This window comes from Puma concolor, chromosome B3, assembly GCF_028749965.1.
Source record: "Puma concolor isolate L17-30 chromosome B3, mPumCon1.1.hap2, whole genome shotgun sequence".
Lineage (NCBI taxonomy): Eukaryota > Metazoa > Chordata > Mammalia > Carnivora > Felidae > Puma > Puma concolor.
Genome location: NC_141672.1, coordinates 119,635,361 through 119,661,731, shown reverse-complemented (window position 1 = coordinate 119,661,731; position 26,371 = coordinate 119,635,361). Strand labels below are relative to the sequence as shown.

General features: G+C 35.6%; 1 protein-coding gene across 5 annotated transcripts in view; it reads right to left on the bottom strand.

Annotated features, from left to right (window-relative positions):
- Nucleotides 1–26,371, bottom strand: part of SCAPER (S-phase cyclin A associated protein in the ER) — a 505,214-nt gene that overhangs the window by 291,322 nt on the left and 187,521 nt on the right. For all 5 annotated transcript variants that reach the window (XM_086711283.1, XM_086711287.1, XM_086711288.1 and 2 more), the window contains 3 exons: nt 23,735–23,816; nt 22,104–22,256; nt 20,984–21,091 (listed from right to left, as the gene is read on the bottom strand). In XM_086711283.1, coding sequence (XP_086567409.1) covers nt 20,984–21,091; nt 22,104–22,256; nt 23,735–23,816 — 343 coding nt within the window. The remainder of the gene's footprint in view (nt 1–20,983; nt 21,092–22,103; nt 22,257–23,734; nt 23,817–26,371) is intronic.

The window sequence follows — 26,371 nt, the reverse complement described above, 5'->3', positions numbered from 1 at the left end:
GTTAAATGTCTGAACTTGAATTAAAACAACAATTATGAGGATGCCACCTGGGCTTTAAAAAAAAGCATAGAAGACACTAGAGAATCCCTTACTGCAGTAATAAAAGAACTCAAAACTTAGACCAAAATTAAAAATGCTATAACCAAGGTACAAACCTGAATGGATGTCAGGACAGGGAGGACAGATGAAGCAGAGGAACGAATCAGTGACAGATAAGATACAATTATGAAAAACAATGAAGTTGAAAACAACAGAGACAGAAACATATTGTATCACAAATGTAGACATACAGAACTTATCAACTCCTTAAATTGTAATAACATTCGTGTCATGGGCATCTCTGAAGATGAAGAAAGACAAAAGGGGCAGAAAGTTTATTTGAGCAAATGATAACTGAAAATTTCCCTAATGTGGGGAAGGAAACAGACATCAAAATCTAAGAAGCACAGAACTGCCATTAAATTCAACAAAAGCCAGCCATCACCAAGACATATTATAGTCAAATTCACAAAATACACAGACAAGGAAAGAATCCTGAAAGCAGCAAGGGAAAAAAAAGTCTTTAACCTACAAGGGAAAATAGATCAGGTTTGCAGCAGACCTCTCCACAGAAACTCAGCAGGCCAGAAGGGAGTGGCAGGATACAGTCACCATACTGAATGGGAAAAAATATAAAGCCAAGAATCTTTTATACACCAAGGCTGTCATTTAGAATAGAAGGAGAGATAAATACTTTCCCAAACAAAAACAAAAGGAGTTCATGTCTACAAAACCTGACCTGCAAAAAATATTATAGGGGACTCTTTCAGTGGGGGGAAAAAAAGACCAAAAGCAACAAAGACTATAAAGGACCAGGGAACATCACTAGAAGCACCAAATCTACAGGTAACACAAAAGCAGTAAATTCATGTCTATCAATAATCACTCTGGGAGTGCCTGGGTGGCTCAGTTGATTAAGTGTCTGACTTTGGCTCAGGTCATGATCTTGCATGAGTTCGAGCCCCATGTCAGGTTCTGTGCTGACAGCTCAGAGCCTGGAGCCTGCTTCAGATGTCTCCCTCTCTCTTTACTCCTCCCCTGCTTGGACTCTGTCTCCCTCTCCCTCACTCGCTCTCTCTCAGAAACAAAATAAAACATTTTAAAAAAATCACTCTAATGTAAATGGTCTAAATGCTCCAATCAAAAGACATAGGGTGTCAGAATGGTTATGAAACAAACAAACAAGACCTATCTACATGCTGCTTACAAGAGACTCACTTTAGAGCTAAAGAGACCTGCAGATTAGAAATGAAGGGATGGAAAACCATCTACCATGATAATGGACATCAAAAGAAAGCCAGAGGAGCCATACTTATATCATAAAAATTAGATTTTAAAACAAAGACTGTAACAAGAGATGTAGGAGGGCATTATATCATAATTAAGAGGTCTATCCATCAAGAAGATCTAACAATTATAAACATTTATGCCCCCAAATTGAAAGCACCTAAATATATTAATTAATAACAACCATAAAGGAACTCATTGGTAATAATACAATAAGAGTAGGGGACTTTAATACCACACTTACTGCAGAGCATCTAAGCAGAAAATCAACAAAGAAATAATGGCTTTGAATGACACACTGGACTGGATGGACCTAACAGATATATTCAGAATATTTCATCCTAACACAGCAGAATACACATTCTTCTTGAGTGCACATGGAACATTCTCCAGAATAGATCACACAGTGGGTCACAAATCAGACCTCAACAAATACAGAAAGACTGAGATCATACCATGAATATTTTCAAATGACAACAATATGAAACTTGAAGTCAACCACAAGAAAAAATATGGAAAGCCCTCAAATACACAGAGGTTAAAGAACATTCTACTAAAGAATGTATACGTTAACCAGGAAATTAAAAAACAAATAAAAAAGTACATGGAAGCAAATGAAAATGAAAACATGACTTTGAGATGCAGCAAAGGCAGTCTTAAGAAGGAAGTTTATTGCAATACAGGTCTACTTCAAAAAGCAAGAAAAGTCTACAATATACAACCTAACCCTATACCTAAAGGAGCTAGGAAAAGAACACCAAGTAAAGACTAAAGCAAGCATAAGAAGGGAAATAATAAAGACTAGAACAGAAACACATGATATAGAAACAAGAAAGAACAGTAGAAGAGGTCAACAAAACTAAGAGCTGGTTTGTCAAAAGAATTAACAAAATTGATAAACCCCTAGCCAGACTTATCTAAAAGAAAATAAACTCAAATAAATAAAATCATGAATGAAAGAGGAGAGATAACAATCAACACACAGAAATACAAATAATTATAAGAGAATATTATGAAAAATTATATGCCCCAAACTGGCCAATCTGGAAGAAATGGACAAATTCCTAAAAACATACAAACTACCAAAACTGAAACAGGAAGAAATAGTTACTTTGAACAGACACATAACCAGCAAAGAAACTGAATCAACAATCAAAAATTTCCCATCAAACAAACATCCAGGGCCAGACGGCTTTCCAGGGGAATTCAACAAGACATTTAAAGAAAAGTTAATGTGGAGTCTTCTCAAACTGTTTCAAAAAACAGCAATGAAAGGAAAAATTCCAAACTCCTTCTACAAGGCCAGCATTACCTTGATTCCAAAACCAGACAAAGCCCTGACTAAAAAGAGTTATGGGCCAATATCCCTGATAAATATGGATGCAGAAATTCTCAACAAGACAGTAGCAAATTGAATCCAAAGTGCATTAAGAATTATTCACCATGATCAAGAGGGATTTATTCCTAGGCTGCAGGTCTGGTTCAATATTCGCAAATCAATCATGATACACCACATTAATAAAAGAAAGGAGAAGATACATATGATTCTCTCAATATATGCAGAAAACCATTTCACAAAATACAGCATCCATTCTTTTTAAAGTTTATTTATTTTGAGAGAGAGAGCAGGTGCACAAGCAGGGAGGGGCAAAGAGAGGGAAAGAGACAATCCCAAGCAGGCTCTGCACTGTCAGCGCAGAGCCCTAAGCAGGGTTCAAACTCATGGAACCATGAGATCATGACCTTAGCCAAAATCAAGAGTCAGATGCTTAACTGACTGAGCCACCCAGGCACCCCAATACAGCATCCACCCTTGATAAAAACCCTTAAAAAAGTAGGGATAGATGGAACATACCTTTACATCATAGAGGCCACATATAAAAGAGCCACAGCTAATATCATCCTCAATGGCGAAAAAGTGAGATCTTTTCCTCTATGGTCGGGAACAAGACAGGGATGTCCACTCTCATATTACTATTTAACATAGTACTGGAAGTCTTAGCCTCAGCAATCAGACAACAAAAAGAAATAAAAGGCATCCAAATCAGCAAGGAAGAAGTCAAACTTTCACTATTTGCAAACGACATGATACTCCATGTAGAAAACCCAAAAGACTCCACCAAAGAGTTGCTAGAACACATGAATTCAGCAAAGTTGCAGAATATAAAATCAATGTACAGAACCTTGTTGCATTTCTATACAACAATAATGAAGCAGCAGAAAGGGAAATCAAGGAATTGATCCCATTTACAACTGCATCAAAAACTGTAAGACACCTAGGAATAAACCTAACTACAGAGGTAAAAAATATGTACTGCGAAAACTACAGAACACTTATAAAAGAAACTGAAGAGAACACAAAGAAATGGAAAAACATTCCATGCTCAAGGATTGGAAGAACACTGTTAAAATGTCAATATTACCCAAAGCAATCTACACATTTGCTGCAACCGCTATAAAAATACCATCAGCATTTTTCAAAGAGCTAGAACAAACCGTTCCTAAAACTGTATGCAACCAAAAAGACCCCGAATACCAAAGCAATCCTGAAAAAGAAAAGCAAAGCCTGAGACATAACGATCTCAGTCTTCAATCTACGTTATAAAGCTGTAGTCATTAATATAGTATGGTACTGGCACAAAAACAAACACACAGATCAATGGAACAGAACAGAAAACCCAGAAATGCACCCACAGTTATATGGTCAACTAATCTTCAACAAAGCAGGAAAGAATACCCAATGGAAAAACGACAGTCTCTTCAACAAATGGTGTTGGGAAAAATGGAGGGTAACATGCAGAAGAAAGAAACTGGACCACTCTCTTATACCATACACAAAAATAAGTTCAAAATGGATTGAAGAATAAATTTCTAAGTGTGAGACAAGAAACCATAAAAATCCTGGAGAACACAGGCAGCAACTTCTTTGAGCTTGGCTGTTGAAACTTCTCACTAGACACTGGAGGCAAGGGAAACAAAAGCAAACATGAACTACTAAGACTTCATCAAGATAAAAAACTTCTGCAGAGCAAAGGGAACAATCAACAAAACTAAAAGGCAACCAGTGGAATGGGAGAAGATATGTGCAAACAACATATCTGATAAAGGGTTAGTATCCAAAATCTATACAGAACTTATCAAACTCAACACCCAAAAACAAATAACCCAGTTAAGAAATGGGTAGATGACATGAATAGACATTTTCCAAAAAAGACATACAGATGGTTAAAAGACACATGAAAAGATACTCAACATCGCTCATCACCAGGGAAATACAAATCAAAACCATGATGAGGTACCACCTCATACCTGTCAGAATGGCTAAAATTAACAACACAATAAACAGCAGGTGTTGAACAGGATGCTGAGAAGGGGAACACTTGCACTGTTGGTGGGAATGCAAACTGGTACAGCCATTCTAGAAGACAGTATGGAGGTTCCTCAAAAAACTAAATACAGAATTACCCTATGATCCAGCAATGGCACTATTAGGTATTTAGTCAAAGGATACAAGAATACAGATTTGAAGGGATACACATTCCCAGATACTTAAAGCAGCAATATCAACAAACTATGGAGAGAGTCCAAATATCCATCGAATGATGGATAAAGAAGGTATGTGTGTATACACATACACATGTGTATACACACATACATACACACATACACACAATGGAATATTAGCGATCAACAAGAATGAAATCTTATCATTTGCAACAAAATGGAATGAGCTAGACTGTATTATGCTAAGCGAACTAAGTCAATCAGGGAAAGACAAATACCATATGACTTTTCTCATATGTGGAATTTAAGAAACAAAACAGATGAACATATGGGGAGGGGAAAAAGGAGAGAGGAAAATAACCAATAAGATACTCTTTACGACAGAAAACAAACTGAGGGTTAATGGAGGGAGCTGGGTGGAGGCTGATGGGTATTAAGGAGGGCACTTGTTGGGATGGCACTGGGTGTTATATGTAAGTGATCAATCACTAAATTCTACTCCTGGAAACAATTTTACACTGTATGCTAAGTAGAATTTAAATGAAAAATTGAAAAAAAAAGAAAGAAAGAAAAGAAGGCAAAACACTAAAACGTTCCCAGATTAATGTGATAGATTTTTAATTCTCTCTTTATAATAAGAATGTATAATAAGCAGAAAGTCTTTTTAAAAATAGCTATCATGAAATGATATCTGGAAATTGATTTCAAAATAGTATTTGGGAGGGATTCATTATGAATTGCATTATTATGGCTCAGTGATGACTACATGGAGGTTCATCATACTGTTCTATTACTTACGTTTTAGTTTCTCCATAATAACCAGTTCAGAAAAGAGTCACCTTGTAAGGAAAAGTTATTTGTACACATGAGTCTTAAAACTATTTGGCTTGCCAAAAGAAGTAAATGAAATCATAATATTCATATCCCTGAATTATCTAAGAGCTGAACTTAAAATATGAACAGATTTACAGACTAACATCTGCAGATTTGATCACTGAAGTGTGCGGCGCAAGTTTGAAATCTGTTATAAGGATGGGAGATAATATCTTATAAAAAAAAAAGTAGAAATAATAAGGAAGTGTTTTACTGAAAGAAGAAGTGACATATTTTATTGACCCAATCATATTCCTTACATGGCCCTCTTATGTCTGAGACTATGGGACGGACAGGGCAAAAGTTAACTGGCAATTACAGTATGGTGAATAAACCGAGCCTCCTAAGAAAGAGTGCTGACCTAAAAGATCCAGACTCTCCTCGCTGAGTCAAAGAAGAAGGTTCTAATGCTCTTCACCCTAATTCCATAGCCCAATCTGTTGTGACAGGAAGTACACTAGCAGGATAATCTTGCTGCTCAAGGTCCAGCATCCAGTATATTTGAGCAATCCTTGGGCACCTGTGTACACAGGCAGGCAGCACTTCCTCTCACTCCAATCTATACTCAGCAGTAGTCCATTCCATAAAATTTGACTCTTTTTTCTTTCCCTACTTACTGCTCTAGATTCCTGCTATGATTTGAGCCTGCCCTGAACCCTAGAACCTAACGTTTGGGCTCTAATTCTTGATGACATCCTTTCTTAAAAGGAACTGGCCAAGATCAGGGAAATAGAGCAGTCTCATTTCCTTTTACTTGAAAATATTACTTGCTTCAAGTTATCTATAGCTCTGGCCATTCAAAAATGGAACTTTTCAGGTATCAGTATCCCTGATATCAGTATTAAGTGTTCTACTTAATATTTAGTAATATTTAATAACATGCTCCATTAAAAAATAATAAAGATACTAACTACTTCTGCAAAACTGCCATAAAGGAACAGAGGTAAAAAAATATTTCTCTATAAATATATACACTGCAGACAAAATATCAGCAGTAGGGAATTGATTGTATAAATTATAGCACATGCAATGACACTACACAGATTTGATTAATTTTAAATCTTTTTTTTTTTTTTAATTTTTTTTTTTCAACGTTTATTTATTTTTGGGACAGAGAGAGACAGAGCATGAACGGGGGAGGGGCAGAGAGAGAGGGAGACACAGAATCGGAAACAGGCTCCAGGCTCCGAGCCATCAGCCCAGAGCCTGACGCGGGGCTCGAACTCACGGACCGCGAGATCGTGACCTGGCTGAAGTCGGACACTTAACCAACTGCGCCACCCAGGCGCCCCTAATTTTAAACAACAGTAATGATATTAAAAACATACACTGGATAATGTTACATGAAATTTCAGGATTCAAACCTATGCCATGTAGTTTATACATAAATAAGCATGTAAATTTATATATTCATGTATAAAGAGCAGAAAATACGTCAAAATGTTAACTAAGTATTACTTATTTTTTATCCAATTTTCTACATTAATATTTTAATTATTGCAAAATTAATGCTAATATGGAAATGCAAAGAAAAGCAAGCTTTTTAAAGAAAAGAGTGTTGATTTGTATAAGCTTATAATTGTAAGCTTATTAGTGCTGTGGAAGAATGAATGTAACTATGCAAAACTACACTCATCTTTTTAATCTCCTCACAGTTCTACTATGCCACAGTCATAAGAAAAAGCAAAATATACTCCTTAAGACACAGTATCTGTGATTTACTTAGTCGTTTTCAAAATACAAAGTACTCAGGACCAAAAATCATCCCAAACGCCCCTGAATCTCCTTCCTTCCTAACAGAAAAAGTACAACTCCTAATCTCATGGAATCCTGGCTCAATGCAAGTCCTACTCTCCTACTAACAAGTCAGAAGTGAGTCTAAGTTGGCCATTTTGGCTACTTGATAGTATTAATCCTACATAAGCATTAATAGGAGTCACTGTTTTTCTTTTAGGCATAGAAAAGCAGAGTGATGCAGTAGAACCAGCACTGAACTATGAGTCAAAATACCTACAGCAAGATAAAGTCTACAATTCATGACTGAGTGACTTCGCTGGGCCTCAGTTTCCTCCTTAGTAAAATAAAGGGATTAGACAATAAATCCTAAGGTTCCCCCTTTTCTAATGTTGTAACTAGCCCAAAAGGTAATCAGTGATGGCTAATTATACACACACAAATTGTAAGTCTAATTTTTAAGTCACAATTGTGACTTATTTAAAAAACATTGCTACAATATGAAATACGAATGATGTATATAAGGAAACTAATACCTATATGGACATGATCTCATCAAAGTTTATACCCTTATTCTTTTAATTACCTTTTATGGTCTTTCTACCATAATTTGCTATATTAAATAATTCATACTGAGATTTATGACCTTGATGTTCTTTCACTCTTCCTAAAAGTTCTCATATTTCCTCATTTTTTAATAGAGAAATGAAAAAAATTAAGCTACAGACAGATTCATGACTTTTGGAAAAGAATGTAAAAGTTCTAAAAATAGGTTAAGCAAGAAAACATAAGTGACACAATAAAGAATTTTATTAAACTGCCATTTTTAGAACTCAAGTTATACCTCAGAATAAACACATTTCATAAAATGTGGTATATCAAAAGAAATAATCTGCTGCCCATTGTTCTAAAATATTACAACACAGACATGAGAATATTTAAGGATGTTCTTTTTAGGATCAAAAGAGTTTAAACACGTCTCCTTTGAAAAAAAATGGACTAAAGCTTCATTGCAATAATACAAATGTATTTGAAAATCAAAAGTCCTCTTTATTGAAATCCAATCTCATACTCAAGAAGCTTACTTATTTCTTTGCAGCTAAAAGTTTGCTTTCAAGAGCAGGGTGGATACCAAGTTACAATCTAAATATATGAGGAATAAATGTAAGGGTTTTCATATATTGTTTGGAAAAACATTTTTCTCTAAACCCATCCTGTACTTCTTCAACTATGAATCTAAAATCCAACGATACCAGTCTATTCTAAAACCAAACAATGTTTGTTCTTATATTCTTAAAAATATTATAAGGCATTCCATTCTTTTAAGCCTACGTGGCAGAACAACAAATAAGCTAAATAAGGAGGCATTTTACAACACTTCCTCACCGCCTTCTACAAAAACTGGGGAAAGGTGGAGGCTGGAGGAATGGAACATCTTTTTTTTTTTTTCTGGATGATGATAAGGGTAAGAAAAGTGAGGGGTGAGGGGGTAGTAGAGGAATGGAGAATGAAGGAAGAGAAGAAGAAGAAAAAATTAGAAGAGAAGAAAAATTAGGAGAAAAAGAAGCAGATGAACGGAGGAAATAAAAGAATACTCAACTAAAACAACATGGTATTTTTAGACAGCACTCTACCATATATTTTGAATACCAATACCACTCTTCAATATGATATATTGAAAACAATAAATTGTAATTAGCTCATTAACATTTAGTTTATTAACATTTAATTCAATAGTTACTATATGCCAAGGGCTTATGCTAACTGCTTAAGTTAAAGAGGTAAGATTCTCTGGGTGTCAGAGTTTTGCCAAGAATAACACCAAAACAATCTGCAGTAAACTATTATTCTGACTGGTATCACTCCAGAAACTGTTCAGCAGATTATCCTCCAGAATGAGTTCAGAGGAAAGATGATTTGTAATTAGTGATTTGTAAGATGGAATTTGCCATATCAAATAAAGTATCTGCAGATATTACCTAAACACTATTCAAAAATAAAGCACCATATAAAGAACTAGTTCAGTTTTAAAAATGAGTGTGTTTAGAGATTCATGAAACTCAGACAGCATACACTGAAAAGTTAGGCTCACTTGACATTCATCTGTGCTTCCCTGGTGCCTGGACTAATGCAAAGTGCACAAGCAGGTGCTGAAAAATGCTTAAAAAGATAAGAAGTTTGAGAATTCTATTACATTTAAGTAAAACTTAAAAATTTGTCAAACAGTAAATTTAATAAAATCTGAAATGTAATGCTTTTTATCAAAACAATGCCTTTTGTGACAGCTTCCATTTTGAAAAATTAAACATAAGACAATGACAACTTTTAAAACCTGATAGACAATTTTAATTAGACAAAAGATTCAACTCCACCAAGGTCCCTTTCTACAGGTATAGGACACACTTCTATTTTTATCTACTATAGTCTATGTATTACATTGTCTCAAGTGACAAACAAGAAAAATGAAGCTAATGAAATACTGTGAAACAGACACCACGCCAAAGAGAAAAGGCCATCTTCTGATAGGATGATAGCCGACCATCTGTCCCCCTGCCACTCAGTGACAATTACAAATACTCCATCAGTTTTCCTGTAGGTGGAGATGATAAATGGGGTAAAGACTTCTTTTGTAGATTCTGATGTTCTTTTCTGATCTAATCTGAGGTTTAACAAATGACTCAAAGGAAAGCACAGAGTTCAACAAGCTTATTAATTTATTATGCTGTGAAGATAGAGAAAGGTTGAACTCAATACTGCAACAGGGAATGGTTCAATTATATTGAACCAAGCTTTGTAATGAAAGGTATTTTCTCAGAATTCTCAGATTTCAAATACAGCATGCTACATTACAATTAGGCTTCATCCTTCAAAGTCATCTCAATAATATACCAGTAACAATATTACCAAAGATCACAAATAACATCACCCTTTCAATAAAAGATCAAAGGGAAAAGAATGCTCAGAGGTAAAGCTGGAAGTCCTCAGTTGTGAGCGCCTTTCACAGCCCTAGGTGACAAGAGCTTCAGAAACTCTGTAGCTTCACATCAAAGTCACCAGAACCAGGACACAGATTGTCTATAAGTCTATTTAAGTGTTTAAGAAAAAGACATATGCAAAAATATAAATATGTTAAAAGTAAAAGAATAGAAAAAGATACACTAACACTAGATAAAAGAAAGCTGGAATGGATAATTAATATTTAGGTAAGGTGGCAAAAAATATTACTAGGAATAAAGAAGGTGATTTCATATGAAAGGGGTCAATTAATCAAGGGGACATAACAATCATTAGCATTTATGCCCCTAATAATACAATTTGAAACAACATAAAGCAAAAACTGATCAAACTGCCAAGAGAAATAGAAGAATTCACAATTAAAATAAAAGGTTTCAATATCCCTTTCTCAAAAATTGATAGAACAAAAGTAGGCAGATAATCAGCAGGGATACAGTAGATGAGGAAACTTACTGAGGCGGCAGCTATGTTCACTGTTCTGATCATGGTGATGGTATGAATATGCTAAAAGTTATAGTAAACTTAAAAGTAAGTGCAGTCTAATTTATGATAGTTATGCCTCAAAGCTGTTTAAAAACAGCAACAATTTTGGGGTGCCTGAGTGGTTCAGTCAGTTGAGCGTCTAACTCTTGATTTCTGCTCAGGTCATGATCCCAGGGTTGTAGGGTCAAGTCCCATATTGGGCTCTACATGGAGTGTGGAGCCTGCTTAAAACTCTCTCTTTCTCTCTCTCCCTCTACCCCTCTCTCCCGCTCGTGTGCACCCTCTTTCTAAAAAATATATATATTAAAAAAGAATAAAAATGGCAACAATTTTCTAACTTGTATGAATTGAGGCACTATAATATTCAGTAGAAAAGAGTTAAGTCCAAAAGGGTGTATATAGCATGGTACTTTTTTATAAAGCAGGAAACAGCTAAAATAAAATTATACTTTTTAAGAACAGACCTAGGTGCAAAAACAAAACTATGATGGAGACAAGAGCAAAAGGGAGAAGAAGGGAGGGAAACGATATAAAGGGACATATCAGGTGGCACTATCTAAAACTAGGTTTGCAAAATTAATACCATAAAAAATAATATTCAAGGAGAGAGGCATGAAATAGGAAAGAGGGACCCTTCATATTTTTAAGAGGTAAAATTCATCAGTAAGACAAAAATTATGTAAATAGTTGTAATCATGATAATAAAACATTGTGATATACATATATATAGAATGATTTTTAAAACACAAGAAGACATGTATAAATAGTAATAATAGTATACTGGCAATCTTTCTATTTTTGAGAAAAGGGTATTAGTGAGCAGAAAAAACAGGTATGAAAAATGAGAATATTTGCATAACAATGAGCAAATCTGATCTAATATATATTATATATACCCAAAGAGAGAAATGTATTCTTAATGTTATACAGCGTATTAAGCCATAAAGAAAATCAATAAACTCTCCAAAGTAGAAGCCTAGATAAACCATACACTCTGATCATAATGTGACAAAAGTTGAAATTAAAAACAAAGAACAGGACTCATTTTAGCATCACATAGTTTAAAACTGAAACAATGCCCAGAAGATTAGTCTGGTCCCTACACAGAATGGCAGTCAAATCCATGAATCACTTCAGACTTTTAAATGGCACATATATACTCATACTCATAAAACAAAAGGCACTGCCACCTCTCTAATCCATAACCTTGGAAATACCTTTTTGTTTAAAAGGAAATAACTGTAATTCTAAATTGTTGGAATTTTTTAAATTTTGTCACTTTAAAATACTTTTAAAACCCATTAATTTAGAAACAAAATAAGCCTACTAAAACATGTTTAAGAGTTAAATGAAGAAAATGAATGCTTAACTAAAGGACACATAAATGCAAGGCACAAGTAGACAAACATGTTGCTGGATGGAAAGAAAATATATTTAAAAGATGCCTACTCTTGCCAATTTAATGTAGAATTCCACAGCAATGTCAATAAAAATTCAGACTGGATTTTCTTAGTTTAACAAGTTAATTGCAGAGGTTATGTACAAACTGAAAAGCAGAGGAACAGCCAAGTCAATATTGAAAAAATAATAAAGAAGAAAAAAATCTACACTACTAGGAATGGAAGTAAGAAAACAAAGAATACTATCTCTCAATTTTTGGAGAAAATAATTATTAAGCCACAAATCTACACCCAGTGAAAATATCTTTCACAAGCAAAAGCACTAGAAACAAACAAAAACATAATTTCCTACCAGGAGATACTCATTAACCTGAGTGGGGGATACACTGATAGTTGTTTTATTATTAGTCTACAAATAATAGGAACAGAAAGCAACAGAAAAAAAGGAAAAATCCAGTATTTGGATTAAAGGCATCAAAGGATACTGCAATAAATTTAAAATAAAAGAATTAAGAATATAATTGGCCAAAATATCCAAGTTCACTATGACAGCCATCTATGGTGGCACACGCATTAATTTACCTAATTTAACCATGAACAAAAATTATGGACACAGAAGATTCCTGAGCAACATGAGCATGAACATAATTGCCATTGTTGTAGTTCTTTATTTTTTTAAAAATGTTTATGCTTTTGTCAATATTACCCACAGACATGATTAACACAGTCAGTGGTTCAAAGAAAGTAGTTTCCCACCGCTCTCCCACTTCTTTCTCCAATCCAGGCACAATGGTTTTAGTAGGTTATTTTATCTTTCTTCTCTATATTCCTGAATATACGTTTGCATTGCCACTTCTTCATTTTCCAGTTTTAGGATTACCTACTGATTTCTCAGCATGCAACATAAGGATTTAGTTCTATTCCCAGAGCCTGGCGTCACTACCCACACTTTATAGCTTCTGTATCCCCTCCATCTTTCCAAATATGGAGGGACCAGGAAATAAGTGTTATCTCATTATCTAGGTGACAGAAATACGGGGTTTATTACACTCCTTTATGATGCTGAAATACTTTGTAATCTAAAACAAATTTTTGAGAGAGAGGACCAAATTTGGGATTGTGAAAATTTTGTTTTACAACTTTGTGATTTTCCTGACACAACAGATGTGCCTCTAAAGACTGCAAGAGAAGTCAATTGACAAAATAATTATTACCAAAACTCAATAACTCTGATCAGAGGTCTGCTCCTCTATAAATATTTACTTTGGAACTAATATGCTGGCCATTGAATTTCAGATAAAGAACCTAATAAAGTCCAAATTAAAATAAAAGCATTTAGGGGCACCTGGGTGGCTCAGTCAGCTAAGTGTCCAACTCTTGATTTCGACACAGGTCATGATCTCACGGTTCCATGAGTTCAAGCCCGACTGATGGGCTGATGGCATGGAGTCAGCTTGAGATTCTCTCTCTCCCTCTTTCTCTGTCCCTACCCTGCTTGTACTCTAAATAAATTAATAAATTAATTAAAATAAAAGCATTTATAATCAATTATTTAGTAAGGAAAATAAGAATTATGTAAATTAGGCAAATAAAATGTTAAACTCATTAACTATTCTTGTCAGAGTGAGAACATTCCTGCTTATAAACTCCTATTAATAAATCCATTATTTCCGGGGCACCTGGGTGGCTCAGTTGGTTGAGCATCTAATTTCAGCTCAGGTCATGATCTCAACAGTTCATGGGTTCAAGCCCCGCATCGGGCTTCAGATTTGTGTGTGTCTCTCTCTGCCTCTCAAAAATAAATAAACATTAAAAAAGATTTTAAAAATAAATCCTTTATTTCCTTTATCGTTACAATATGAAATTATCGTATTATGGATTTCAAGATTACGCATGTATCAAATTTCTATATAAAGAAGTACATATTACAAAACTTTGAGAGAAGTAGAAGCAGCTTGGGTTATATAAATATGCCTCACTACAACACTGTTTCTGATCCTCTATCATGCAACTGAAAGAAAGCAGCTGCAAAATAGTCATCACAATTGCTTTGGTCTTTTAATGTCGCCCATGGTGATGATTCTGCAACTCCTCACAAATGACACACAAAAGCCAGATGAAAATGTATTAGTCTGTAATCTGTAGATGTGTAAAAGTAGTCACTATTCTAGACATCCCAAGCCACCATGATCTTGATTAAGAGTTTAAGGAGTTTAAGAGTTTATGTCTTTTAAAAAGCAATAATGTTTAGATATTTAATCAACTTTGTAAAGGGAATGGGTATCAGCTACAAATAACAGCCAACATGTTACAACTTAAACACTTAAAATATCAGGTTGGGACACTCCATTCTAATTTCCAAATAAACACATGCAAAAAGGAAAAAAATAGTTTTAATTACTATAAGCAAACTATAAAATTAGATAACTATCATATTGTAAACAAAAAGCAGCACATATTATAATACATATGGTCTCATGCAGAGAAATACAGTTGAAAATGGCTTTTCACATTTGTATAGCTATCTAAGGGTCACAAAATAGAGTTTTATCAAACACTAGAGAGCTTAAGTATCTAAATTGCAGGCATTTGCTACCTATTTGAAATTACATTTTATTTATTTTTTTAATATTTATTCATTTATTTTTGAGAGAGAGAATATGTGAGTGGGGGATGGACAGAAAGAGAGACACAAAACCTGAAGCAGGCTCCAAGCTGTCAGCACAGAACCCAATGCAGGGCTCAAACCCACGAACAGTGAGATCATGACCTGAGCCAAAGTTGGATGCTTAACCAACTGAGCCACCCAGGTACCCCTGAAACTGCATTTTAAAATAAACCAACTGTGTTTTTAAAAAAAGGTTCATGGAAGAGAATCTCATGTAGTTGTAATTTACCAACCCAACGACAGAGAATCTTGAAAAAACTATAAGAAAACTACAGTTCTGATTAATGATCAATATTTCTAAAACTGAATGTTAACTGAAAGAAAACCAATACAGAAAAGAGACTGTGATTTTTTTTTAATTTTTTAAAGTTTATTCATTTTTCAGAGACACAGTGAGATAGAGCACGAACGGAAGAGGGGCAGAGAGAGAGGGAGACACAGAATCCGAAGCAGGCTCCAGGCTCTTAGCTGTCAGCACAGAGCCCGATGTGGGGCTCGAACTCACATAACTGTGAGATCATGACCTGAGCCAAATTCCGATGCTCAACCGACTGAGCCACCCAGGCGCTCTGAGACTGTGATTATTAGCAGGAAAAGTGCAATGGTCATATAACATCAGAAAAGGTATGCAAAATGGACATCAATGAAGTAATATTTCAAAATTATGAATGTGATGATCTATTTTAACTTTCTTAGCATATGCCATTTGCCCAGTTCAACTCTGCTAGAAAGGTGGTTAGAATTTGTTCTAAAATAAATACAAGAAAAATACACTCTACAATAATCAACTTTAGACATATAAAACAGACAAATGCAGCAAAACAATAGGTTTATAAACCAAGTTAATCGCCTGAGATTTAACAAATTTATTTATCTTGCCCTTTAGCATGTCAATAATGAAGCCTAGAGAATTCAAACCATAGTATTTATTCCACAGTAAGAAGAAAATTCCCTTTTCCAACCTTAAGGCTCAATTGCTTGGTTAGAATGAGGAGGAAGGAGTGGTTAAAGGAAATTTTATCTCTTTCCAGCCAAAACATTTTGAAGATAAAAGGAGGGGGAAAAAAAAGTTTTAATGTATATCCCAAGGGGGATAATATGTTAGCTAAGTGACAGTAATGCCCAAAGTATAATTTTGATTCTCAAAAGAAAGTGTCTCCATCTGTCCCTGTCACCAAATAGGTCTATTAGTATGGCCTTGCTAGGTGGTCAGGAAGATGTCTTGTGTTTTAGCTTTCCCAAATTGTTCTTAGTTCTTATGTGGTATGAACCCTGTGGTAGAAGCCAGTAGGCCTGTCAGGGCCAGAATGAAGGTTATGGCAAAGACTCGGAGACATATGGGCAGAGAGGACTGAGGGGTGACCTGGTCAGGAAGAGGCAAACAAATGGCTGATGCTCCACTGTAACACTAAGTGGAAAGAAGAGATCAAGAGTTCACCAGCCACTCTTCATGACTGGTTTACTAAGTGAACAGGTAATGAAGGGTCTCACACTGGAAATCAGAAAAGAAAGAAGACATCTGGTAGAAAGACCTCAACTTTTCCTCTTAATATGGGGTCAAGTAAGCCATACTCTTCCTCCAATACACATAGATGCTATCTTAAGGAGATAAGCAAGTGGATAGGGGCTAAGGATTGTTATTCAAATGAGGCTAGGTACAAACTAGAGAAACTGTTTAAATTATTGGATCAAACTAAGTTTAAAACAAACTGGTTACCTACTTCAAATTTTTTCCTTAAACCAATGAAGAAGACTAAATCAGCACGGATAAATAGCTACATGCCTCTGCATGCCCGCGTTCCAATGTGGTGAATTTACCACCATAAGAATTCTAAAAGTTAGAAGAATTATATGTTAACAATCAGCTATATATGTGTGTTACATACTGAATACATACACATGTTCTCTCTCACACACACATTCTCTCTCACACATATACACATACACCACAAAAATTTTCCCATCCTATTAAAGAGAAAATAAAGGCAATGGAAGCTATATCCTACAAGAAAGGGTAAGGCATTTTTAGATAATTTCTCAAATTAACTTAAAGTGTACCTAACTGAGGTACTGGGGGAAAAATATTTATTCTAAATGAGTCCCAGTTTGTTCATTTGACTTGACTTTCTGTTGAGAAGCAGACAAAATGCTTTCCTAACATGATTACAAAAAGACAACAAATACTTCTGGCTTCTACAAACAAAGGTAAGCAAGGCAAGGAAATGAACCAATCTGTTAGGAATTATCTATTATTTCCTAGACTGTCATCAATTCTAGGAGATATCTAGGAGACTTCTTTCACCTCAACACCAGCACACTCTGGCAAAAGAGATAAGCTTATATTTCATTAAGTACAGTAATGTCTTCATGTTTTTGCTAACTTAAAACATCATTTTCTTTCAATCACCTAATTTGCATAATTTTTCCAAGCTGAAATACTAATTTGGGATTCATAAAATCACATTTGGTTGTAAACATCCAATAAATTATAGTTAAGATCTTTCATGAAAGTCTTTTTTATACATCCATGAACCAAATGAAAATAAAATTTACTTAAGTACACAGGTTAACAAACACACCAAGGAGTCTCACAAACAGAAAAATATGGATTAAAAAAAAACCCTTTTTCACTTCATTCTCTATATAAGGTTGGATGTACTTCATTCAATATTCACAAAAATCACTATTAGCTTCTTTAGATATTGGTGTGAAAAGAGGATGACTCAGAAATCAGAGGTTTAATTAAAACTTATACTTCATTATTTCTCTAGCAATGTATAAAAACTAAATTTTGGAATGTATTTAAACTAGCACCCATTTGTTTTGACCTTCAAAAATTAGCTACTTTTAACACCTGGATTTTAAGACAATGAAAGAGAAAAAAAATCAAACACATAACAGCTCTTTTTGTGAAGTCTCAAAAAAACAAGAAAAATTTCCCAGTCAAATTACAACAAAAACACAAAACATTATACCTTTCTTGCCAGGCAGCTACCTATTACGTTTAACAGGCTTAAAAAAAAAATGTGTCAAAGATCAAGAGTAAGTTATCTGATATGTCAAGTGCATAAGGTCAAAGGTACAATTTTATTAGGTCAGAGGTGGTATAAATAAAATCTTACATGTCAAGGAAGAAGGGTCACAGACAAGGTGTATATAACATAAAGACATCACAGATGACAAGTAATAACTTTAAGTAGAACAAGTATGTTTACTACAGATACCTCCACTGATTAAAAATGAAACTTCCATGTGAGTAAACATAAAACTGCCCTACTATATCACATAACTCATATCCTATATCACATGTTTGTTTTCAGGAAGAAAGGGCTATAACCCAGAATAACTACGTGAATTAAGTGAGAACTTAAGGAAAATTTAATTCAACTGAAATAGTATAAAAAAATGAACACATCAACCAAATCTCAAATCACAACAGCTAAACATCAGGCTATGCTATAAGAGCTACAAAAGTTAGACAATACTGCACATTTTTCTTTCAAATTGCATGAACTATTCTTTCCTTCTCAACTTTTCTCACTGAAGTAAAACACATAAAATTTAGATTTCAATTTATATAACAGCAACATTCCAGAAAATGTTTAAATAATCTGTTGTAAATTAAATAATACAGTTTTTTAATTAAGAGAATTACAAGTAATTTCTATAAATGGAAAATTTTCATTTGTAATGGAATAATTAAATTCTAATTAAAGAAAGCAATTTAAGATTTTTTCAAAGTGGCACACACATACACATGACTCTTGTTCTAAACAGCAAACTTAAAGAGTGAATGGGGTAAATTACATGAATGATTCAAGTAAAATAAAAAAAAATCCTTACTATTCACTCTTAAAATACTCATACAATTTGAGTAAAAGACAAAAAATTATTTGAGGTAAACTAAATAGATGATTAATTACATGTTTTATTAGAGGTACCTAAAGCCATTCAGTAGAAGCTCTCAGTTCAACTCAGCTCAACGAGCTTTTATTAAATACCTTACCATGTGTCAAGCATTATGTCAAACAATGTGTATACAGGAATTAAATATTAGGAGACTTCCAATTCCAGCCACAGTGGACTCGCTTATACTGACTGGACTATCTCCCAACTCAAACGTTGTACAAAGTATACCAAATATCAATTTGAAGGCATTACAGTACAGCCAACAGAGCCAGAACTTGAGAGACCATTATCCCTAACAGAAAGGAAGCACATGAGGTAAGCTCCACATTCACTCTGGATTTTTCCTTGAAAGGCTTATACCAATTTTTGGCATGGAGACACTGCAAACTAAAAGTAGCAGCCTTACTGAGCTGAAGAGACAGAATTTGGTTTAGAGCTGCCAAAGCCACTGGAGCTTGAGGGGGGAATATCCTCAAAAGGAGGAAATCATAGAGAAGTAAGCCCAAATAACTATGTGCAATTTCCCATCAAGTGCTGGTCATACCCAGAAACTCAGGAGAAAACAGTAGCTTCAGTCCTCCTACCCAGGTAAGATTTATTGATTTATTAAGAACCAACCACAGACTTACCCCTGCTTCCTGACAGCATCCAATCCAGATCAAAGCTTCAAGTCCTCGAACTTTCCCCTCCCCAACCAAATCACCTAGCACAAGCCCAAATCCTATAAGCCCTTTCTAACACCTTATTTGAGAAGCTCCATAATTCCCCACAGTATACATTTTCCATTCTTTAATAAATAAAACCCTATTTTATTCAACTACAAATATATTCCTGATGGTCTTCACCTGGAGAGCATTGATAAAAAGCTAAGAAAAAGAATGAACTACAACTTCACATAAACATTTAAGATCAATCTCAGAGTTAGGGGTAGGTGAAAGTAGCCAGACACAGAAAGTACATACTGTATGATACCATTTATGTTTTTTTTTTTTTTTATTTTTATTTTTATTTTTGGGACAGAGAGAGACAGAGCATGAACGGGGGAGGGGCAGAGAGAGAGGGAGACACAGAATCGGAAACAGGCTCCAGGCTCTGAGCCATCAGCCCAGAGCCCGACGCGGGGCTCGAACTCACGGAGCGCGAGATCGTGACCTGGCTGAAGTCGGACGCTTAACCGACTGCGCCACCCAGGCGCCCCTGTATGATACCATTTAAAGAATGTTCCAGAACAGGGAAAACTAACTGATGGTATAGACTAGTTACCGCTTGGGGACATGTCTGGGTTGGAGCATGAGGGAGCATTCTGGAGTATAAGAAATGATCTATATCTTGATGTGACTGAAACATATGTAAAAATTAATCAAGCTGTATACTTGAGATTTGTGTACTCTATTAATATACGTTACACTGGGGAACAGGAGTTAAACACACACATGTATGTATATACAGTTACTGCTCTCATTAGAACCATAATAACTTTTCCTGGGCACCTTAAGAGATACTTCACAAACATGAATGTCTCATCTTTGGGTAGCTCTAGAAATTTGCTATTATAAATAGAACCAACAAATTCATAGGTTAGCAATGTCATCCATGTCTAGATAACAATTGAATGTAAAATATTTCTAAAAATATTCATACAAATCTAAATTCCACTGTAAGCAATTATAGGTAGATAAATAATGCATTTCCAAAAATTTCTAAATACTGTACTCATAAAATTATCAATTTACATGACATGTATATTGTTAATTATTTTCCAAGAAATGCAGGGCATCATTAAAGAATTCTTTTGTATATTATTAAAATATCAAAATACTATGACCTTTTTTTACAGTAAAATTGTTCTTATTTCTGTTTCTTGTTAAACCGTATACTAAATTTTAGTATATGCACTGTCAAAGTGAGCACTAAATTGTATACTAAATGACATATTTGTATACTATATTTTAATAGTTATTAAATGTTAAATATAATTTTAAATAATCACAACCGAACATGGAATTCTTTATAATATAGGACATACTGAGTTTTCAATAAATATGTGGAAATGAACAGAAGTAAAGCTTACCACTTCTTCATCTGAAAGTTCACGCCCTTGAATGCTGCTATTCTCTCTTACGGCTTGCTGGTGTTTTTTTCCTTTAATATGGCTAAAAAGATACACCTCTGAAGAGATCTAAAAGCATAAAATCAAAGCAATTGTAATCAACATATAATTATATCTAATTATATATTCAGGCCAGTATATTATATGCATGTTGATATCACACTAGCCTTTACATACTAGGCTAAAAATATTTTCTTTAAAACACAACTCTGAGGGGCGCCTGGGTGGCGCAGTCGGTTAAGCGTCCGACATCAGCCAGGTCACGATCTCGCAGTGAGTTAGAGCCCCGCGTCGGGCTCTGGGCTGATGGCTCAGAGCCTGGAGCCTGTTTCCGATTCTGTGTCTCCCTCTCTCTCTGCCCGTCCCCCGTTCATGCTCTGTCTCTCTCTGTCCCAAAAATAAATAAAAAAACGTTGAAAAAAAAAAATTAAAAAAAAAAATAAATAAAACACAACTCTGAGAATCCTCTAGAAGATACATAAGAAAAATCATGCCATTGTAACCAACCTTAACAGGATATCATTTCTTCTTTTTTTTTTTTTTTTTCAACGTTTATTTATTTTTGGGACAGAGAGAGACAGAGCATGAACGGGGGAGGGGCAGAGAGAGAGGGAGACACAGAATCGGAAACAGGCTCCAGGCTCTGAGCCATCAGCCCAGAGCCCGACGCGGGGCTCGAACTCACGGACCGCGAGATCGTGACCTGGCTGAAGTCGGACGCTTAACCGACTGCGCCACCCAGGCGCTCCATGGATATCATTTCTTCTAAGTATCAGAGTTCAAATTTCAAGACTGAAAATGCCTTTTTCTTTTTTGATTCCAGTACCCAAAAATATTGCTTGGGCTATCAATTAAGCAGGTATATATCCATTTTAGCAGCAATTGCATTACTCTGGCACTTTGCACTGATACTCTTAAATGCCAATGCTATTTTTATACTACTTACTTAGCATAAAAATCATGAAAGAAATCCACGGTTTAAAATCATATGCATTTTAAAAGACCGGGAGAATATATTTCCATAGTTTAACAAACTTTAGTAATAAATCATATCATCACAATATTAGTAATGACAACCTACCAGGACATTACAGAGGGAACACTGCTTCTTTCTTTCATAAGGAGTCAGTTTGGGGGCATAATCAGTATTTGCATGCCGCCCACTGCTTAACTCAGCAGCTTTTTCTTTTCTTTGTTCAATCTGTTCCATGTGCCTTCGAATGCTTTCATCATGCTGTGAATGAAGTCAAAGCGTGAGAATATAAAAATGATGCAAATTATACGGAGAACTTAAAAAAACAGTATTTCCATTAAAGTTTCTACAATAATAGAAGAAATGTCTTCATTCAATGTTGACATGAACACTAAGAATAAGAATTTACATAAAGCCCTTTAATATCTCCTACATGCACAGTAACGTCTCTTAGAGTGTGCTTTTTGGAACAACACCATGATATTGTAAGTGCTTTGTGGAAAAGGTTCTATCCGCAAATAAATTTGGAAAACACTACATTAAAGCAAAACAGGTTTTTAACACTGAACTATACGGAGCCTGTAGTATGTCTCTGTGCATTGTGACTCAATAAGCCTAGCTCATACTAAAAAACATTTTACACACTTAATTGACTACAACACACTTTTGAGAAGCACTTCTGGGAACACACTTTCGGAAATGTTGACCCCTACGTAAAGACCAAGCATATCCTCATAGCAGACAAACCCCATCATGATGCAGACTTCTACCACACCAACCTCACACCACCATTTCTGGTTGCTCCACACCTCCAGTGACTTACCCCCAAAACAAAAAACATAACCAAGCTGAAAAAACACAATTCCAGAATTCTGACTTAACACTCATACTTTTTCATATGATTGGAAATGTCATCCCACCCACCTACCTATTCTCCTACCCATTCAAGATTCAGCTCAGGAGTTATTCTCTAAAATTCTTTCCTGACTTCTGAAATGCTTCATATTAAACTCAGTGTCCTCATCCATACTTTCACAGCACTCCAAGTAATATGTCCATATGGAAATTATCTGTTTAGCAACTGATTCTCACACTACATTAAGAGTTTCTTGGAATTTAGAATCATGACTTACTCATCTCATTAACCCCACGTCTACTACAAGGCTCAACAGATTTTTGGTACATTAAGTTTTAGTGAATGATAAAGTCCTGTAATAAAATATGGCCCTCTACCTTATGGAATGTACTATCTCTGTGAGGAGACAATGTATAAGTAATTGTTACACAGTGTAAAATATACTGCTAGAAACTGTATTACTAATGGTAAAGATTTTCTAGAAAACAGCAGTTTATCACAATTTCCCAAGTTACAATCGCACAATTCACAGGCACTGAAAATCAAGTGAAACTAATTATACTAATCATTTTTTGTTTATTTGTAAATAATTAAAAAGTATAAGTATCAGAAACCAAAGAGTAATGCCTTCAAGTCACTAACAAATTGGTTAGTAAAAACAGGAAAGTTAAAATTCCTTTAATTATTCTCATCATTTTATCATATTAAAATAAATTTTTCAGACAGTTGAATTAGAATGGACCAAAACCAAATCATGTAAATCTTATTAACCAAATATTAAGAATACAAATTAAAATGTTATACAATCCCTTAAATAAAAGATTTAATCTCATGTGCCATTGAAAGCTGTAAAATTTCAAATTGAAATATATACTATCCTTACCTTAAGCTGAATTTTTTTTTGGAGCTCTTCCATTGCTTCTTGTTGAGCAGCTGTGAGTGCAGCCAATCGCTCTTCCCTATCTCTGTAAGAAGATAGTAAAAAAATGATACACTCAACTGCTTGGAGAATCGAACTTCACGAGGTTAAAAATGATTAGGATACATAGGCTTATATATTCTACAGGATTATTATTTTTTAAATTATTCTTTCTGAGTGCCTATGTCCCAAATACACTGCTCAATAAATGTTTAAAAAGCAACACAAGTTTTCAGTTATAAAAATAGGTTTCTGGAGGCATCTGGGTGGCTCAGTCAGTTAAGCATCTGACTTCAGCTCAGGTCTTGATCTCATGGTTCGTGAGCTCCAGCCCACATTGGGTTTTCTGCTGCCAGCATAGAGCCTGCTTCAAATCCCTTGTCTCCCTCTCTCTCTCTCTGCACCTCCCCTGACAGCACTCTCTCCCTGTCAAAAATAAATAAATGTTAAAAAGAAATTTAAAAATAATAGATTTCTGGACACAGACCCAGGTATGGATTTAAATACTAACTACCACTGGAACTCTCATTTAAATATGGCATGTTGAGAGGGAGGAGTTAAATTGGCAACAAGTAGGGAGATCCTAAACTTGTCTTGTTCCTCCAAAACACCAAACAGACCTCACAATGATTTGATAAAAATCATTCTTAACACCCAAGAAATCAACCAGAGGTCTAAGAAAACAAAAACTGCAAGTCTACAAGTAGAAAAGCAACCACCTTTTGGAAGGCAGGAGGTGCAGAGAGTGGTCTTCGGGGAAACATAGCTGTGGGTATAGCAGTGGGGAGGGAGCCTACTTATGGAGGCTATCGCAAAGTATTATAAGCAGTGGAGTGCAAAATCTGAACTTGTAGAAGTCTGCTACATTGGAGGAATTGCCTGGCTTAAAGGTGCCCAAGTAGCAAAGCAGGGAGGAATCCCAGGAGTGACAGCCAGCGTGGTCTGAGGACCCCCTCGGTCACAAAAAGGACAGGTGGGGCAAAGGTGCTGCACTACATCCAGGCACAGGAGCAGAATAAAGGCTGAGGGCAGCAAGCAGAGTTGTTGGTGTTCTGCTACATTTTGACATAAACCCTGAACTGCTACAGTCCTGCCACTGTTTTCCTCCCACAGGCCAGCAAAAGCATTCCAAGGCCCTCCCCCAGAAAAAAAGCAATGGTCCATGCCTACAGAGTCCCTAAAATTTGGAGGAGTTCTGAAACTCAGTCATGGGCCTGAGATAAAGAAGCTAGGACACAGGTAGAGTGAATGCAGGGTTCTGACTGAAACAGGGGTGACAAGAGGGGTGACTGATTGTTCTTCTGTGAGGGTTCCCTGAAGAGTAGGAGGCATTATCTTTCAGCTCTGGGGCTAGAGAGGGGAGCACAGCCATATTCAACTCACCCATCAGCATGGAGAGCCCTCAGGGAGCAAAACTATATCCACTAGCAGAGGCCAGAGCTGTTTACACCAAGCCCCACCCCCCCCATGCCCTGAAGGCACATTTCCACTGCAACAAGTCAGCCTGAGAATCAGCACAGCAGGCCTCTTCCCCAGAAAAACAGCATAAGCAACTTGCTTGCACCAAGTCTATGGATCAAAAAGTATACAAAGCTTCAGATCTAGGGGAAAAAAGATCTAGCTTACTGTTTGCTTTTACTACCCTTTGATCCAGCAATGGCACTATTAGGTATTTACCCAAAGGATACAAAAATACAGATTCAAAGGGGTATATGCACCCCAATGTTTATAGCACCATTCTTAACAATAGCATATTATGGAGAGCCCAAATGTCCATCAAATGATGAATGGGTAAAGTAGATGTGGGGTTTGTGTGTGTGTGTGTGTGAGACACACACACACACACACTTGAATATTAGCCAGCAAAAAGAATGAAATCTTGCCATTTACAATGACATTGATGGAACTAGAAGGTATTATGCTAAGAGAGATAAGTCAAACAGAGAAAGATAATTACCATATGATTTCACTCACATGGAATTTAAACAACAAAACAGATGAACATAGGGGAAGGAAGGGTAGGGGAAGAAGATGAGAGAGGGAAACAAACCACAAGAAACTCTCAATGACAGAGAACAAACTGAGGGTTGTTGGAGGGAGGTGGGTGGGAGATGAGCTAGATGGGTGATTCGTATTAAGGAGGGCACTTGTGCTGAGTACTGGGTGTTGCATATAAATGATGAATCACTGAATTCTACTCCTGAAACCAATATTGCATTGTATGTTAACTAAAATTTAAAATAAATAAAATAAATAAAAAATACACACGGCATGTTGAAAACATATTTATTTCTGTTCCCTTCCAAAAAACCACAAGAAATGAATAGAATAGGCATAAACTCACAAAGACAAAAATAACAGGAAAAGAAACAATCATAAATTATGAGACATACAAAGAAGCATGACCAGGCTTTGAAAAAATCAGTCAACTAGGTGCGCCTGGGTGGTTCAGTCAGTTAAGCATCAGACTTCAGCTCAGGTCACAATCTCACAGTTTGTGAGTTCAAGCCCTGCACTGGGCTCCACATTGACAGTGTGGAGCCTGCTTGGGATGCTCTCTCTCCCTCCCTCTCTCTGTCCCTCCCCCATGTATGCTTTCTC